Raw genomic sequence first — 16767 nt, 5'->3', positions numbered from 1 at the left:
TTATGCCTCAGAGCTCAACGACATTATTTAGACTATCCAATCCTAAGTCTGTTTATTCTGTCTTGCCAATAGAAACTACCGTAAAAACCTGTGCCCATGCTTTTCCCTTGTTTTGCCTCTGTCCAACCCTGGTGCTTCTCTGTGTAGCCTGCAAAATGTGCATTGGATTTGGTTGTTTCTTATAGTTCAAGGGCCTCATGCATGCTATGCAAACGATCTGTCACTGAGTTACACCCCCTAACCTTGCATTAGTTTTTCTAGAATAATTAGTATTTTACAAGTCAGTTAAGCCCTCTTTAAGACATGGATTACAGACTACTGTTCTCAATTACAGTCATCCCAACTTGTGGGCCACATCATGACATACGTCCCTCAAAGTTCACGTTAGTCTTGACCCTGTGTGGGGTAATGGGAGATGGGGGTCTACAGGAAGTATTTATGAGGGCACTGACCTTGTGAGTAGATTAATATTCTTATTGAGCGAGTGGATTCACCCTCTTTTGCTCTCATGTTCTCTATCCCCTTCTGATATGTGATGAAGATCACAAGTTCAAGTCCAGCCTGGGCAACTTAGTGGTTTAGGAAGAAACTGAGAATAAAAATGTTTTAAAAGGCTGAAATGTAGCTCAATGAAGGCCCTGGGCTCAATCCCCAGTCCTGAAAAACAAAAAAACAAAACTAGTTTCCTATAATCTTATTCCCAAAATATATTTTGGTGTATATTACTTTAGACTTTTTTTCTATGCATGAAGCTTTTTAAAAAATAGATCAGACTATACACAGAAATGTTTAACCCCTTGTATTTTTCTCTTATCAACATGTCTTAGATATTTTAGAGTCATACTCACCATAATTAACAAAGTTCTTTGAAGGCAAGCTATGTTAAGCTTTTATGAAACACCACAAGTAATTGATTCAGTTCTTGAATGATTACATTGTAATGATTCCTATGTAATTATAGGTTATACATTTCAGCCAATAATAGGACAATTTTGCCCTAAAATTTCTGTATCACCCTTAGATGGATACTGTGATTCATTTACATTTCTAACTATATCTAACATTACTCTGTATACTACTTACTTTAATAACTTTGGCCCCAGTATTTTATTTTTATTCTTTTAAATTGAGTTTATTGGTACGTTTTAGGTATACAGTGCAGTTACATTCATTATTGGGATCTTGTACCTTTACATGACAGGTCTTGGTTCTCATTTTTCCCCTTGTCCCTGCCCTCCTTTCATGGTCCCAGTATTTTAAAAGAGTAAGTTGAAAATGACTCTCAGATAAACAGAAGAAAAATAGTTAATTGATTTTATTATGTCCCCACTCACTCAGACGAACAGTCCAGTCAGCTCCCAACAGTACTGCCCTGCCAGGTTGCATAAATAATGCAAGTAAATGTAAACAGTAGTTGGTTATATTTTTTTCATGAGTACTATGCTTGGGTATATCTGTGTATAAGGAAATTCCAGTCATATCAGATTCTCCATCTCACAACCCTGAGCTTTTGCATTATGTAAAAGAAATTTATTTAATACATTTTATCACTTCCAAGATTTCACATTTCCAGCTATGCTTATCTGTGTCTAGACATAAGTAAACAAAATAATGATATGAGCAAAAGTGTCATGCATGTTAGTGTATTGATTTAGTAAAGCTTTAATTCAAATTATCATTTTACGGTATTCATAGTTTGTGATCCAAGTTGAAAACATTCCATCCTTATCTGATGAGCCAAAGACAATTAAAAGCCCAATTCTTTGTTTTAAATAGAATCAATATCAACTGATTTATATTTTTGTTTCACACATTTAACATTCTATATCACGTGCAATGTTTGAATCACCTTAATACAGAAAATAAAACATTAATTTTCAGTGAATGTGAAAAGCTACACTAGTGTGGACAAATAGACTATTCTATTTGAAATCAAGACAGCGGATAAGTTGGGTGTGGTGGTGCATATTTATAATCCCAGAACTCTGGGAGGGTGAGGCAGGAGGGTGAGCCTAGCTTAGACAATTTAGTGATTTAGTAAAATCCTGTCTCAAGGTAATAGATTAGGGATATAGCTCAATGCTTAGGCCCTGGGTTCCAACCCCAGAACTGCCCCCTGCAAAAGGAAAACACGAGAGAGGGAGGAAGATAGGGTCAGTGGTCAATGTTTAGTTAGCCGGAAATAAGTGCAAGTATTTGTGTGTTAAAAAATAAGAATGTTTTACATCCTATCTACATTTATAGATAGCTACCATCAAATATGTAAGCTCTGAGTATATACTGTACTAATGGTATTCTATTGGCTGAAAAGCTTTCTTTTAAAATTTCACCTAGATTAATGAACTTTTTTTTTGTACTGGGGATTGAATTTGGGCCCTTGTGCTTGTGAGGCAGGCGGCAGAACCACTAAGCCAAATCCCTGGTCCCTAGATCAGTGAAATTTAAAAAATACTTTATTTTTTAAGATTGGATTTACAGAAAAAATGAAAAGTCTCCCACTATGTCCTCTTCCAGTTTCTCATTATTAACATCTTATACAGGTATACCACATTTGCTACAATGAATGAATGAATATCGATATACTATTAAGGGAAGTCCATGGTTTATCCAGGCTTCTTTAGTTTCCACCTAATGTGTTTTTGCTGTTCATGTGATTTTTAAAAATGGTCAGTGTGGCTATGCCACCACTCTGGGAGGCTGAACTAGGAGGATTATAAATTCCAGCACAGCCTATACAATTTATTTACTTAGTGAGAACTTGTCTCAAAATTTAAAATAAAAAGGGCTGGGGATGTAGCTCGATGTGATTCAAAACCCAGTACTGCAAAAGGAAAAAAAGTTGGCTTTTAAAAACATAGAGCTAAGTTGGGGATGCAGTGGCAAAGTTCTTGCCTAGTATGTATATGTGTGGCCCTGGGTTTAAACCCCAGGGTGGTGGTCAAGGTTAAAGGGGCAAGGAAGTAAAAGAATTAAAAATGAGAAAGATATGTTATATACATGTATCAATTCCCTCAAATGAGAAGCACTATTCTGTTATAAATATGCACTAGAAAAAAATAAAAACTAAGAGGTAGATAACATAAAATCACTTTAATAAACTTTGCCAAGAAAGTGTGTTATGAATAAAAATTACTATAACATAAAGTCAGATGAAAATACATAAATAACATGTAGCTAGTTCAATTCCATCTAAATATGTGGTAAAATATGTGGTTGTTTACATGTGAGTACATATGTTACTCAAGGTTATCTATATTTTCAAAACATATTGTCATATTTTACCTACCAAGTAATAAGTATTCTGTAGGATTTTTCTAGCTTTTGAGTAAAAATAAACCATCTTAGATTTAGAAAATTTTTAACAGGCAATCTTTCTCTAAGAATCCTCTCCTGAGTAGTAGTTCTTAAATTTTAGTAGGTATCAGATCTGTCAGGGTACTCAAACAGATTCCTGGGTGTCATCCCCAGCAGTTTCAGAGGTCTGGGTTGGGGCCAGCATGTCCACTACTCTAACAAGTGCCTAGGTGATGCTGTGGCCCTGAGCCACAGTGTGAAAACCACTGCTTCACAGACAAGGAAACTGCATTTCTACCTTATTAACTAGTTACAGAATCTTATTAAGTCAGTATGGTTATCCTTTCATAAGCGGAGAAACTTGGAGCTTAGAGGCACTGAGGAGCTCACCTGATGAGACAATGGTATTAGACAGCAGAGCTACAATTCAGATCTCCTTCCAATTCTAATGTCCATGTTCTTTCTAGCACAACAACACATTGTACTGCTTCTTGCAGATAAAAGGAGTAAAATATGTGCATCCTGGTCTTGCTTATTTGCAAAGAGAATGTCCCTAAAGATGTGACTCGTTCAGTTCAGTAGGGGGTTAACAAAAGGACAATGACTCACTGAAAACTAGATTATGGAGAGGACTCACTTATACAGTATCTAAACTTCTACAATAATTAAGGTTGCAATGAATTGACTGTATACTAACAAAACAGAAAGAAATCAATTAATAGAGTAATGAATATTCTTTAATTGCTATTATTTTGTTATTCCTTATAGAAAACACAGATTTAAATAAAAGTTCTTGAAAGAATAGTCTTATTTAAATTTAAAGCATCATACTATTCTAAATGCCTGCCAGTGTAAATCACACCACTAATCAACTACTACTTACTCTGGTATTGAAATTATACAGTGTGATAGTCTTCAACAAAATGCTCTAATCATTACTGTTTATCCCCTTTCACAAAGCAAATCAAAAGCACTGATATAAAACACAACAAAATAAGCAATTTAAGTTTTAAGAAAAGTGGTACATTAACATGGTAAATACACTGCCAAAAATAAAGTTGCCAATAACAAATTTCTGCCAACTGTTCTATTGTATATAAAAGAGGACAGAGACACAAAATTACTGGACTACACACTTAAAATAATTAATGAAGCCATAATTAAAGAATGACAGGAAAAAGTAACCAATTCTTCATCTCTGTCAATACAGAGACACAAAATTACTGGACTACACACTTAAAATAATTAATGAAGCCATAATTAAAGAATGACAGGAAAAAGTAACCAATTCTTCATCTCTGTCAATACAAATATTTTATATAAGAAAGTCCCTTTTAAATATTTATATACATATTACTATGTAATACTGTCAATCAAACCTATAGTTCTATTTATTTAAATAAGAATTAAATAAATTACCCAAAATGCTGATTTTCATATCACAAAGCCTAAGTATTTTAAATCAAAAATTTTGAGTGTGTATTGAATATACTGGTTCCTCAGACAACATTAACAAGCAAATTTTTAAGAATAAATTTTTATCTATAGATCAGGTAAAGCTTTATTAAATGGTAAACGCTTTTAACAGTGCAGAAAGGGAAGGTTCAAGAACAAACACATTCAAAAGATCTGCTGTTCAAATAGTATTTTTTCAAAACCAGGTGGAGGAGTATGATAAAATTCACTGAACTGGCAATCCAAAATTGCACTGTCATCAACTACAGGATAGAAAAAGAGAGAAAATAAATTAGAAGCAAAGATCTTAATTTGAATGAATACATAATTATAAAGTTAACTGTTTTCAGGCTATGTATGAGTGCATGCTTAGTATGTGTGGAACACTGGATCTCATCCTGAGCACCACAACAAAATTTTTAAAATAAACTTTTCCGAAAACCGTAACATTAATAAGCAAGAAGAATAATCTTATCCGCTGCCTGGATTACAAAATGTATTAGGTAAAAACATCTACAACAAAAACCAAAATTTATCAAAAACACTGGAAAGACAGTAGTCAAAAAATTATTAATAATTATCTGCACACCCATATTCCCAGCTTCAGGAGGCTTGAGACAGAAGACTCTCTTGAGCCCAGGAGTTCGAGACTAGCCTAGGTAATGTCTCTTAAGTACAAAAAGTAATAATATCTCTAGATGGTGGAAATACAGATGACTTTATTTTTAATTTGCCTATCTGTACTTCCTCAATATTATACAATTAAGATGTCTAACTAATGATGTATTTTGAAAAAGTTATAGATTATAGATAGTTGCAAACATTCAATAGGGAGTCCTATGTATCCTTTATGGTGGTAATATCTTATATGACTATAGTACAACATCCAAACAAGGAAGCTGATATTGTTGATATACTACTGTAAATGAAACTACAGGCCTAATTCATCTTCTACATGTTTTTACTAGGATTTGCTCAAGAAAAATGAGTGTGTATATTCATATAAAGACTTATATACATATAATTGAGGCTGGCCTTGAACTCACTATATAGCCTGGGTAGCCTTAAATTCGGAGCAATCTTCCTGCCTCAGCCTCCCAAGTGCTAGGATTATAGGCATGCACCACCATGCCATGCTTAGTCATTTTTTCCCCCGTACTAGGAATTGAACTCAGAACCTTGAGCTTGTGAAGCAGATGTGGTGCCATTGAGCTAAATCCCTGGCCCAGTCATGACTTTTTAATAACACTTCATCAGTGTTATGCAGTTTTTTCTCTCCATGGATTGAGTTTAAGAACAGAATGAATGAATAAGTGGCTTCTTCTAGGAATAGGGATGGGATAGAGGACAAAGGATAAGGAAGTTAGGTTTTAGTTTTATTTTAGTACATGCTACTAAAGTTTCTGGTTTAAATGGATTGATTTATCAAATTAAATTTATGAAAAAATATAATTCATCACATACAATTTACTATCTATAAATTTGCTCCATTAAAAGCAATGCTAAATAAAAGAAGTGCTTTAGAATAATTTTATTTTGTACACTCATTTGCATAACTCAATCATTCTATGGACAGTTATTTAATTTCTTAGGCTAAGCTATTTAATATACAAAAGTACATTTTCATTTATTTAAGTAAGCAAAGGAATTACTTTTAGGCTTCTCTGCTAGGGAACAACACTAAGAAAATTGAGTTTAAAACACACTTTTACATGTAAAGACACAAAAAGTAATTGCTAGCTCAAGTCTAGCCTGGCAAGTTAGTAAAGGCTTATTTTAAACTTTATAAAAGTTTAAAAAAGGGATGGCAATATAGTTCAGTGGTAGAGTGTCTAGTGTTGTGGAGCCCTGTTTTAATCCCCAGTAAGGCCAAAAAAGATTTTCACAGCAATTTTAAGAGGAAAGATTAATGAAAACCCCAACTAAAAAGTTAATCACAAGCTTTGGTTATCATATTATTAAATATTTATATTTGTAATTGCACACTATTCTGACATCCTAGTCTGTTATTACTAACACTCGTATCTTTATTGTAAAGTACCACAAAAAATATTAGTCTTCATTATGACCCAAATACAAGATGCAAAATATTTTAAAATGACTAAAACCACCAGCAGAAAAATCATACTTACTGATTTAAAATTGATAACAAAAATAAAGCAGAATAGAGTGATAAAGGCATTTTGACTATGTTTGGTTTTGTTTACAAGATACACAGAGTTGGCATATTGGCACATGCCTATTATCCCAGTTACTCAGGAGGCTGCATCAGATCAATTATAAATTTGAAGCCAGCCAGAGCAATTTAGCAAGATGCTGTCTCAAAATAAAAAAAGGGCTAGGGATGTAGTGCAGCACACTAAGTTGAGTTTCCAGTACCACCAAGAAAAATAAAAAAAAATATATATATACATATATAAATATATATTTATATACATATATATACATATATAAATATATATTTATATACATATATATACATATATCTTACTTCTTAGAGATAAATATAACATTTATGAACAAAATGATACAATGTCTGGCATTTGCCTCAAAACAACATAAAGAGGGGAGACAAAAAAGTGTTGTGGATAGATGAAACCTAATAGGCCTATAAGATAATCATTGTTTGAAGCTGGGTAGTGGGCATATGAGAGTGCATTATACTATTCTTTTCTGTACATGTTTGAAATTTTCTATAATAAAATTTAAGGTAGTTAAGTGGTGTAGAATCATCTCTTAAGTAACTAACCGGTTGGAGGGGCACACCTATCACAAATGATAGCACTTATGGCTACCAAAAGCAAAACAATACAAAATTATTCTACATTACAATTTCTTTCAGAAGTGTGCTATCATTTAGGCAATTTTATAAAGGTAGTAAATGCTCAACCTACATAAAATTCCTATCCCTTTACATTTCTTGGTCATTTAATTCTTCTTAATGTATGGCAGAAAAATCTTCATAAATTCAGTAAAAATCTTTACTGAATGCCAGGGATTTAGCTCAGTGGCACAGTACCTGCCTCGCAAGTACGAAGTCCTGAGTTTGATTCCCCAATACTGGGAAAAAAAATCTTTACTGAACAGAAGAATACAGGATGAATAAGAGAATATAGGTATCGCATACTTAAATGCAGTCACTGTTTAGCGAGTTTTTTTGTTTTATTTTTAACATATGGGAAATAAATAGTGGTACTTTGGTTCACAAACGATTCTTTCCATGATTCTGGTCGCAAACCAAGAACCAAGTCAAATTCAATAGTTAGGCTCAATGTTGACCTAATGGGGAGATTTGATTCAGTTTTCACCCAATTTGGTTTGCAATCAGAATTGTGGAAATAATTAAGTTCATACACTAAGGTACCACTGTATTATTTTTAATTCTGCAAAAAGGGAATGGAACAGACTACTGAGCACATTCAATACACATAAAAAGGTACTTATTAACTTGTCCAGACTTAGGAATAACTTATACAATTAATGTATCTATATGACTTATACAATTAATATACAATTATAAAATTAACATAAATGCCAAACAAAAGTTAACATATATCTAATAATATATGAAAAATATTTTAGCTTACCATAAACAACTGGATACACTGTCCCTCGTATACCTGATGCTGGACAATGCATATTTTTTCCATTCAAATATACATTTAATTCTACATGGTCATATGTAATACCCTATGAAGGAAAGAAAAGTTAGAAAAGATAAAAAATATAAATGTTCTATAATTACCTCAACAGCCAGAAATCAATGATTGAGAAGCAAAGAAACACAAAAAACTTAGCAGAAGGTTACAGTTGTTTCATTAAGGGCTTACAGTTTGGCATAATTCTACTAGAACTCAGTTTAAAATATCAGTAGTGGCCAAGGGCACTAGTGCATGCCTAATGTCAGCACTTTGAGAGAGTGAAGTAGGAGGATCTCAAGATTGAGCCCATCGTGGGCAACCTAGCAATTTAGTGAGACACTGTCTCAAAATTAAAAATGTGAAAGGGCTGGAGATATAGCTGAGTGTGAAGACCCTGCATTCAAGTCTTAATACCACCCCCCAACACACAAAGTAGTGATTATTTTGGGAAAAAGATCAGGTAACACCTCCAAAGTTCAAAATACAGATTCTAGTTTGAATTAAAGGTGATATAAATGCTACATACAATGAACATAGAGACTTTACTAAATCCCTGATCTGAACATAGAGATTTTTAAAACTCATTAAGAAAACACTGCTCTCTATGTAGGATTTGATCTTAAGAGGGGAAAGCAGGTTTCACTATTAGCTTAGTGCATACATGTCACTTTTCTCAACTTGTGAAGAAATATCTTTGTACAACTTATTTTGAAAAAGAAATCATACATTTCTGAATCACTTTACTCTGGCCTCAAATAGGTAAAGTATTTTACAAAGGTAAAGCTAATATTTACAATTAAATGTGACTGTTAGCTAGTGTTAAAAAATAGACAACAGCGCCAAAGATTTCAAACAAAACATGGTAAAATATTACTTTATATACCATTGATGGTAAGAAAAATCACAATTAGTATTAATTATTATTAAAATGCTAAAAAGGAATGACTGGCCCTGTTACAAACCAAGCAATATTCTAGGTGCTTCTATTTACTCATATAATCCTCACAAGACAGATATTAACCCCATTTTACAAATGAGGTAGCTAGAGTACAGAAAGGTTAAGTAATTTACCTAAGGTTGTACAACTAGAAAGTAGCAGAGCTGAGGTTTAAACCAATTTATGTTGTCTTCAGAACACTTGTTCTTAATCTGAAATCTGAAATGTTCCAAATTCTGAAACTTCTTGAGTGTTGACATGATGCCACAAGAAGGAAATTCCACACCAGACCTCAAAACACAAGTACACTAAAAAATGTTGTACAGATTACCTTTAGGCTGTGTGTATTTCATGTTTCGGATTGGGTACTATCCTTAAAATATCTCATTAAGTATATGCAGAATATTCCAATATCCCAAACAGCCTGAAATCAGAAATACTTCTGGTCCCAAGCATTTCAGATAAGGGATACCAACAAGACATCTTTCCTTTAAAGAATTAAGCATAAATACCAGAGATATTCAATCATCAGAGACCAAGAAGCCAATCACCTCAAGGATTTCTGAGCTGAATCAATATATCAAATGCTTTTCAGTGATACAAAAAGAGTTTATAGATCTTCTAGTCTTTTGGGGTATGGGGCACTGGGCATTAAACTCAGGGTCTTCACACCTGAGTTATATCACCAGCTTCCCTCACTTTTTGAGACAAGGTCCTTGTTATGGTTTCTATCTAGATGTTACCTTAAAGCCTCATGAGCTCATAGGTTGGGGTTTTGGAGGTGACTAGATCAATGATATGTGGCACTGGATTAGTCCACTGATGGATTTATAGCTGGGTGTGATACTAGGGGGTAGGTAAAGTCTGGTGGGAAGAGGTGGGTCACTGGGGGCATGGCCTGGTACTTATTAATAAGTATATATATATCCCTCCTCCCTCGATCCTTTCTTTACTTTCTAATAGCTGTGCCATGAACTGCTTCTCCTCTGCCATGCCATCCTGCCCCGGAAACAGCCAACTATGGAATGAAATCTCTATGAGCTGTGAGCCAAAGTAAACCTCTTCTCCTTTAACTTGTAGGTGTCAGGTATTTTGTCCCAGCAATGAAAAAGTAACTAAGACAGTCTTGCTATGTTGCTAAATTGCTCAGACTGGGCTCAAACTTATGATTCAGCCTCCCAGAATGCTAGGATTACAGGCGCGTACCACCACGCCATGCCTAAAGGCTTTACAACTTTAGCTCTTACATTTAGGTCTATGACCCATGATTCTTTTTTTATTTTTTAGCAGAACTAGGTATTTAACCCAGGGCTTCTGCACTGAGCTACATCGACAGCCCTTTTACAATTTTTTGAAATTTTGAGACAGAGTCCCTTAACTCACTAAATTGCCCAGTTTTGGCTGGAACTCTCATCCTTCATGCCTCAGCCTCCCAGGGTGCTGTGTTAACAGGTGTGTGCCCCCACCATATAGTCTTAATCCCCCTCTTTCCAGATACGAGAGCAAAGGTCCAGAAAAATCAAGTTAGTAAGTACTACGAAGAATTCTCTTTAAATTTTAGCAAAGCCAGAGTTAGATCACATAATAATTTATTACATAGTTAGGGGACATTGAGAAAGATAAATAGTATGCGGATAATCTTTTAGTATATATTTAAACATAATAGTGAAAAATCTAACTGATGCCTACAATTAGTTTTTTAATGAAGAGGTCTCTTTTCATTAAAAACAAAAAAAAGCATACATAATCCCATGAAAAAGAAAGTATGTCACTCTATAGGACTGCAGGAAATCTAGTAGCTCAGAAAAGTAGTTTGTAAACCAGGCACCCTTCACCACCCAGTGGCAGAACAATCTATTGCAATTATTCTCATAATTTATTTTATTTTTCCAATGCCACTGTCAACAATTTGGCAAAATTTGTTCTCATGTGTTTGAGCTAAAAAGAAAAAGTTAATACATAGGACAATGTTTTACTTTTCTAATTCTGCATATAGTTCACATTTTTAGTTTTCATGGACCCCTCCTATCTCTCAGGAGCTATTCCTATTCTCCAATAAACCTTTTCTACTCTTAACTGTTTTGTCCTTTGAAATTCATTCTTTGATTTCATGGGACATGAACTGGCACTTCTGACTTCTATTTCTCCTATGCCATTTTGGAGACCCCAGCAAAATAACTGGAAGGAGATAAAAGAGCTTTCTTTTGTTCCATGGCATCCCTAAATATTTTGACTGGATTATGATTTATTTTAGGTAATCAAAAATTGTCATCTTTTGTTTGTCAGTTTCTTGACTTTTTGTTAAAATGATACCAATTATTGATAAACTCATGATTAGTAAATATTTTTATGATTTCCAAAGATGCAAAGTGAAAGAACATCTTATCATAATGTTGACTTTCGATTGCTTCTTGGCCTTTTGGCTAAGATCAAATGGTGACTTCCAGGTTGAAGTTGGTTATGATGATAAACTTTTTTAGGCTCAAGCACCTGGTTTTCCCTTCCTCATGTTCCAGCTACATGTAATGAAATGTGCATGCCAGTCCAATATGTGACAGCCAGCCAGATGAAACAGATAAATAAGCTTGTGCTTCTGTGATTATTATGTAATTGTGTTATAACAGTTTAGTGTAAAAATGTTTAGAACCTAAACATTGTGCAGTCCCAACAATGCTACTCTAATGACTAGAAATTAGGCATTAATAATTTGTAGAGTACATCTATAAACAAGTCCATTCTACTTAAATGTCACTTTGGTAACAGATTAAAAGATTAAAAATTAGGTAAAAGTTTCTTTATGTATATTTTGTAATTAGATAAGGGTAACTGACTAAAAAGTAATTTTGTACTAAAATGGAGATTTAAATGTGTTTGAGAGAAAATGTCATTATGATTGTCATACTAAAATGTTACATTGCCCTTGATCTCAAGTTTTCTCTGTAGAACTTTATAATGATTATATGTTAGCATTCTGTAGGGATTCAAGTTCTAAGACAACCATGATTGGTATAGAAATAACAGTTAATTGGCTAAACTATATATTTCAAGGTGCTCAGTATCTAGATAAGATCATAACATTAAACCCACTGCTCTCACTATAATACTGCTGTAACTGATCTTCTCTTCGGGGTGTTCAACAACTGAAGCTTAGAGATGAGAACTAGAGAGATGACTGGGCTAAAAGGACAGACAATATTTTGGCCTTGGCCCTCCAAGGTCAACATGGACACAGGACATGAGGGGACCTTTCCACAAGGTCCTACAACTTTGTTGAGTAATCCAACCTCCAAGCAGGGAAACTGCTGAGCCCCACAGAACAAGAATCAACCATGGATAGTGTCCAAAAAAGGAGGGTAACCAAGGAGGGAAAAGTCTACCATGCTTTCACAGGAAGCAACATGGTCAAGCAAGACTGTGACCCATCCTAGAAGCTGACACGGACAGAGGAGCTAAGAGGCTCTGTAGATGGTTTAAAAAGTAATGCCTGAGGGCCGGGGATTTGGCTCAGTGGTTCCACTGCCTGCCTTGCAAGCACAAGTTTCCGAGTCCAATCCCCGGTACAAAAAAAAAAAAAGTAATGCCTGAGGAGACTTAAATGACCTTAATAACGGTGAGAGGTTAATATTGATGATACAAGTCTTACTTTAACTTGGTCTTAAACACCCAGCAAAAAGTATAACCAAAAGATGCATAAAAGTAATACTGTAGCAATAAAAGCTAGATATAGAAAGGGGGTTCCAATCACTGACCGCTGCTGTCAGTTTCCAGCTATACCTGTAGCTGACCAATGTTAAGTTCAAAGAGGCTAAAAAGCTATAACATACAATATAGTTATAAAAGCTCAAGAGTCTTTGAATTCTTTAGCTAAAACTGTCCTTCAAAATCACTGAACTTTCCATCTGTTTATAGCTAAAGCCAGAGGGACTTGTGACAAAGAAAATATTTGATTTACAATCTCCATCAGTAGAGAGGTCTAGGAGAAAGCTGGTACAACTGCTATTCCAATTCTTTAAAAGCAGTGTCTGGATCTTTCCATTCTAGTGCTCATGCTGACTTTCAGTACTTTAAATTCTTGGAAAAATCTGTTTATTCTTGCCTACTGCCTATTAAATTCCAAATGATTATGCAGATGGAACCAACCAACAACAAATGTGCCTCCCTTTACCAGGATCCACTAGATCGACCTTATAGAGGGAGTTCATAACTGCTAAACTGCAACATGACTTCTATCCAAGTTTAGTTCTCTGGAGACGGTCCCTGACTGTGGACTCCCCTATTATAAACTTTCTTAGCTCAAAGCAACTAGACTGACACTTCACTCCATTCTTCCCTAAGCAAAATCAGGGGTACTTTTTCAGAAGGGCTAATGTTATAGGGAGCTAAGTTAAGATAAAAATTATTATAGTCAGAAAGGAACTGGGCTCTCAAGGAAGTCAGTAAAAAATACAGATATCAGAGTGGCTGGAGGTGCGTCTGAAGAAGGTAAGGTCTCAAAATAAAGTCACAATGGCCCAACTTACATACTTCCCTAAGGGATAAGCAGAACTGTAATTAGTAGTATCCAGTCCATTAAGTTCAGATCTGCATCAGACACCTGGATGGGTGACCAGAGTACCTGGACCGATCCCTTCCCCAAATGTTCCTGCTTTAGAAGTCACAGATAGGCCAAAGTTAATGATATCAGCTATATCCACTTGCTACATGCCCACTTCCCTCTTGGATCAATATTAGCTAAGCAGCTATACTTGTTAGCTTATTGGTTGATTATAATTTGACCCATGTTGTACTCACATTTGTGATAAATTACCTCTGACAAAGGACCTCAGCAACCCACTTTTGGGACCCCTCTTGTCTCTCAGGAACTATTTCTCAATAAACCTTTGCTACTTTTAAAAATAAATAAATAAATAAATAAATAAGACATTCTTAAATCTTTCAGAAACACACAGAAATTCAGTACACCAACAAAGGAAAACATTCGCTACTGACTAGTCTTCATTATGTTTTAATTTCATCTTTTAGTGTAAAAAGGCTGACAACCTCAACCATACTTTAAGATTCTCTTTTAAGAAATAACTACTAGAATAAGGATTATCCATATTTTAGATATCTGGCGATGATCTATAAACATAGAATAATTCTGTGAGAAATCTTAGAAAAGCAGATTTTAAAAAGGATTTATACCTTTTCTCTCCTTTTCTTTAGCTAATCTAGATAAAACAAATATAACTATTAAAATTATTTTCCTTATTTTTTTAAGTGGCAGGAAAGAGAAAATCAGGCCATAATTAAAAATTTAATTCCCACAAGGCATAGTGGTATACATCTATAATCCCAACTACTTAGCAGGCTAAGGCAGGAGGATCATAAGTTTGAGGCTATACAGGACAAGTTGACCCTGTCTCAAAATAAAATTTTTAAGAGTGGTGATGTAGCTTAGCACTCTTTAGGTTTAATTCCAGTACCACCAAAACCATATAAACAACAACAACAACCACAACACCCTTAATCCCCACACCTTTATTCAATCTTTTATAACACTGCACATTCCTTTAATAAAAAAGCCTGATTTGTCTGGTCTGGGTGTTTTACTACTGGAAAACTTCACTTTGATATCAGAGATCTTGGAACCCAAGGTTTTGTGCACAAGAGCTTCCTGGCTAAAGGAAACTCCAGTACTCTGTTCTTAATCAACAGCTAAAGTCTGGACTTTGTGTATAAGATTCTTGAATAATATGGGAAGACAAGAAGTGTCTAGGAAAGACAGAAAAGGGTTTTGTACTGTATTTTCCATGGTGGCTTTGGTATAAAGTTAAATATATTCCAGTGGAAAAAAAAATATAATACATTACTATCTTAATAACATTTTACTCTCAAAAAGTCTTTTTAAAATCAAGCCTTTGAATTTTGAGTCCATTCCTTTGAATAATTCTGAAGTGAGGAAGTTCAATTAGACTAAGTTTAATAAAGACCAGCATTTTGGGTAAAATGATGTTCTAACAGACATTTATAACAAATGATCTCTTAGAGATCTCCAGCCACAAAAATATCTATTTTCTAATATGAAGCCAGTGGACTTTTAAAGTAGGTCAAGGTTTCTCTCGTGTGAAAGAGCTAAGAAATACTGCTCAACAGCTCACTTGTCACGATTCTCCTGAGAGGAAGGATATAAGGGCACACCCTGATGTCCCGGGCTGTAGCAGCTCTACAAGAGCACCTACATAAACTGCTCTCTCAGGAAACTGTACCACCTCATTAGATTTAATCCCAGGGCTGTAGAATCCAAACTATAAACTCCCAGGAAAAACTGCATCTACTCAGAAGCTGCTCAAATTTAATTATTTGTGGTGAACATGAACTTCATCAAGAGACTCACCACCACATCTCCCTCCTGTGGAAGGATGTTTGCTGGTAGCCTAGCTTTCTCTTCATTGTTGTGATACAAGGCTCCATCGTTTCTCATCACAAGACTGTGCATGTCTCGGCCAAGAGGAATCCGATTCAGGTTAACCTTCTGAGTTGCAACACCAATACCCCAGATTCCTGAAAATACAATAGTTTACATGCCCCCAAAATCTGAAGGACACATATATAAAGGAGTTATTTTAAAGGGTACAAACTGTTTTTAAAAGAAGTATCATATCAGTAAACTACTTTCTGTTATTTTTTTTTTTAAAAATCTCTTAAAAGGAATTTGCAAAGTGTACTATGTTTTCTATAGATGAAGTGCAACCTAGGAGATAAGACAGTGGGTTCTAGAGTTGTACTGCTGAGGTTTATATCCAGAATTAGCTATATTATCCTGGGTGAATCACTTCTCCCTGTTTTCTCATCTGTGAACTGTAGTATGGTCTAAAAGTACTCACCCTCTAAGGGTTAGGAAAAGATACAAGATAATCCAAGTAAAGCATTTGGAAGAATATTTTTTTAAATCAGGTAAGTAAAGCACATTTAAGTATTCAGTAATGCTAGCTATTATCATTATTCCTTTCTTTTCTGAGACAAGGGTCTTGCTATGTACCTCAGTCTGGCAGTGATCTTTCTGCCTCAGTCTCCTGAATGCTGGGATTACAGGTGTGCATCACCATGCCCAGCTATCATTATTATTTTTTTTTTTAGTACCAGGGATCGAACTCAGGCCCTTGAGCTTTCAAGGCAGGTGGTGAAACCACTGAGCTAAACCCCAACCCTATTATTATTTTTGTAAAATATTTTTTAAAAACGTTACAGGGCTGGTTAGAGTGCTTGCTTGGCATAAGGAAGGCCCTGGTTAGCTCTCTAGCCCTGGAAAAAAATAAAAGCTATACTGTATATTGCATTTAAGTGGCTTGGAGTTTCAAAGCTCTACCTCTACCTGGGTATTACCATGTTCAGCTAATATATGTCATGAACAATATCACAGAGAGGAGAAAATTAGTGATATATATATATATATATATA

The 16767-nt window shown here is 34.8% G+C and overlaps 1 protein-coding gene across 1 annotated transcript in view; it reads right to left on the bottom strand.

The window, feature by feature from the left end:
• Positions 1–4052: 4052 nt before the first annotated feature.
• The window catches only part of Spryd7 (SPRY domain containing 7), a gene marked incomplete at its 5' end in the record, with an annotated part of 92842 nt that continues 80127 nt past the window's right edge, over positions 4053–16767 (bottom strand). The window contains 3 exons of the mRNA XM_019209425.2: positions 4053–5012; positions 8337–8439; positions 15704–15870. Of these exons, the coding sequence (XP_019064970.2) occupies positions 4915–5012; positions 8337–8439; positions 15704–15870 (368 nt within the window). The remainder of the gene's footprint in view (positions 5013–8336; positions 8440–15703; positions 15871–16767) is intronic.

This window comes from Fukomys damarensis, unplaced genomic scaffold (assembly GCF_012274545.1).
Source record: "Fukomys damarensis isolate Sample0158 unplaced genomic scaffold, DMR_v1.0_HiC HiC_scaffold_38, whole genome shotgun sequence".
Taxonomy (NCBI): domain Eukaryota; kingdom Metazoa; phylum Chordata; class Mammalia; order Rodentia; family Bathyergidae; genus Fukomys; species Fukomys damarensis.
Note: the sequence above shows the minus strand (reverse complement) of the source record. Positions and strands in the feature narration are given on the sequence as shown.